At 34.2% G+C, this 2,892-nt stretch overlaps 1 protein-coding gene across 1 annotated transcript; it reads left to right on the top strand.

Annotated features, from left to right (window-relative positions):
• Positions 1 to 1,285: 1,285 nt before the first annotated feature.
• LOC127669273 (olfactory receptor 2B6-like) lies at positions 1,286 to 2,248 on the top strand. The gene has a single exon (XM_052163118.1). The coding sequence runs from the start codon at positions 1,286 to 1,288 to the stop codon at positions 2,246 to 2,248; it is 963 nt and encodes a 320-aa protein (XP_052019078.1).
• The last annotated feature ends 644 nt before the right edge of the window (positions 2,249 to 2,892 follow it).

Genomic DNA, 2,892 nt, shown 5'->3' on the forward strand with positions numbered 1-2,892 from the left:
TATTTAAGTAATATTATATATATATATAAAATCTTGCATTTCAACTGTGTATTACAGTGAAATTTTCTCATATGAATCATATGTTTATTTTACACAAAGAAGAATGAACTGCACAATGTACACATAAATGCAATCAATTGCATATGTGCATGTTTGATGATTTTTTGCAATACAAACACCAGAATTTTAAAAAAAATATCTTCAAAGCCATTTTCTCTTTGTTGCATAAAGCTCAATATAAAATACATTCTGCCATTGGTAAAATTACATGAAGGTAAAGCATAATTGTAAGAAAGCTTGTGAGATTTTCCTTATGTAGAAGTATAATGAGATCGGAAACAGTGAGTTTTTCTCTAGAAACCATTATTTTTGTAGTTATGTTATCTGACTATATATATATATTTAAATATGTATTTTATATATATATATATATTATATATCTATGAATATATATAACATATATATGTGTTTGTATATATGTATATATATATATATATATATATATATATATATATACACTTTTTGACATAAACAAAATAAGAAACATTTTATACCATCAGTCTTAGTCATGTTAACTCCTAATTAGCCTGTGGCAAAACATCACTGTGGATTAATTCCACAAACATATTGTCCTGAGTCCTGGAAGTTTTTTCACATTGACTTAATTATAATGAGCAGAAAGGAGGTCCTACAATAAAAAGACAGATGATGGTATCACCACCAACTGATACTGCCTTTCACAGGTAGTAATTTCTATATTCTACTATGCAAAATTATTAAGAACCTGCAGGAAAATAAGATCAATTACAAACTTAATGAAGTTTCAGTGAGGTTTCCATATTCTTTTGTCTTAGCAAATACAACATATGATAACAGTATCTTATAATATACATTTTTACTATATTTACATTTTTATTTGTTTATTTTTGTTTTGCTTTGGGGGATTGAGAAAGCATTTGGGAGAGACACAGCCTCACTCTGCAGCCTGTTCTGGCATTTCTCTCACAGGAATGTTTATATGTGTGAGTCACCATGCGTATGCTATTTTGACTTTTTAAAACTCTTCACTTATGAAAGTTGTGAATAAAAGAATAGCTGACAGACTATACAAACACAGCTGTGTTTTCTTTTACTTACTGAGGAAATCAAATGAAATATATTCATGATTTTGTTTCAGTACCCCCTATCCAGGTTCTTTATTTCATGAGGTATTAAGTTGCAAAAACACGATGACCAGAACCTCAAAATTCTAGTATGGACATTTCCAGCAAGTGGAATTTCAACAATGAGAAGCCTCAATATCACTACCCATCACAACAATGGCTTTATTCTGGTAGGCTTCTCTGATTGGCCATGTCTGGAAATGGCTCTTCTTGTGGTCATCTCCATCTTCTATATAGTGACTCTCTTCAGGAATTCAGCTATTATCATTTTATCTCTCCTTGATCCTAAACTCCACACCCCTATGTATTTCTTCCTGGCCAATCTTTCCTTTTTAGATATCTGCTATACCACTTCTACTGTCGCCCAGATGCTGAAAAATATTCAGAGCCATGAGAGAAGCATCAGCTATGTGGGCTGCATAGCACAACTGTTCATTTTCCTTAGCCTAGGATCTACAGAATGTGTGCTTCTCTCCATCATGGCCTTTGATCGCTATGTGGCCATCTGCCATCCTCTGCGTTACACAGTTATCATGCACTCTCAGCTGTGCCAGCAGCTGGCAGCAGTAGCCTGGATAACTGGTTTCAGTAACTCCTTGGTGCAAACAGTGTTGACATCTTTGTTTCCTCGTTGTGGCCAATACCAGGTAGAGAATTTCTTCTGTGAGGTGCCTGCCATGCTTCAGTTATCATGTGTTGACACCTGGGTCAATGAAGTAGAGATGTATGCTGCTGTGGTTGTCATAAAAGTTATCCCTCTTGGGTTAATTCTTTTCTCTTACATCAACATTGTCAGAGCAGTCATAAATATACAATCTTCTGAAGGTCGAAAGAAGGCCTTTAACACATGTGGGTCTCATCTTCTGGTGGTCATCATGTTCTATGGCTCTGCCATCAGTGGGTATGCATACATGGCACCCAAGAGCAGCACAGCCAAACTGAAGGGCAAGCTTTTGGCACTGTTCTATGGACTTATAACGCCAATGCTGAACCCTCTTATCTATACCTTGAGGAACAAGGATGTCAAGGAAGCAATGAAGAAGGTACTTGGAAGAGAACAAGAGCAAGGGTGGAACTTGGATTAGACAAAAGCAGATCCTATAGCAATCCAGTTCTTGGTTCCACAGTAGGATTACCCACATCCCTTGTTCCTTTAGCCAGAAAAATAGAGCCTGATTGTGACCACTTGTTATTAACTATATATAATCAAGGTAATAGTTAATGGTCATTGGAATGGTCTGATAATTCAACAAGTACAAAAAATAATAATAATATAGATTTGAGTACATGCTAAGTTTGGTTAACTGTCTTGGCTAATGGTTTTTTTTTTTAATATTCTTTCTTATTCCCTAATCCACTAAAAGTAACGGAAGGGATATTTTAGGAACGTAATTAAAAAGCATAAAGAAATCTGCTTGAAATTTAGTCATTTTGAGCCATAAGCAACCACGATGAAAATGTCATTTCCTCCTTTCAAATATTTTGCATATTATAAAGATACATTTTTACATTTAGTTGTATTGTTGATAAATGAGTGATTGTAGTAATGATCTGCATTGCTGTGGACAACAGTAATGCAAAGAGAGCCCCATAAAATGCTTCTGACGGTTTATGTTACTTGCAGTCTCCTTTAGAATATATTTTTAATTTTAGATTGCAATGTTTATTAGATTTGCCTCCATTGTGATTTTTTGCATGTAAAGAATACAAAGTAATATACTGAATAACA

This window comes from Apodemus sylvaticus, chromosome 19, assembly GCF_947179515.1.
Source record: "Apodemus sylvaticus chromosome 19, mApoSyl1.1, whole genome shotgun sequence".
Lineage (NCBI taxonomy): Eukaryota > Metazoa > Chordata > Mammalia > Rodentia > Muridae > Apodemus > Apodemus sylvaticus.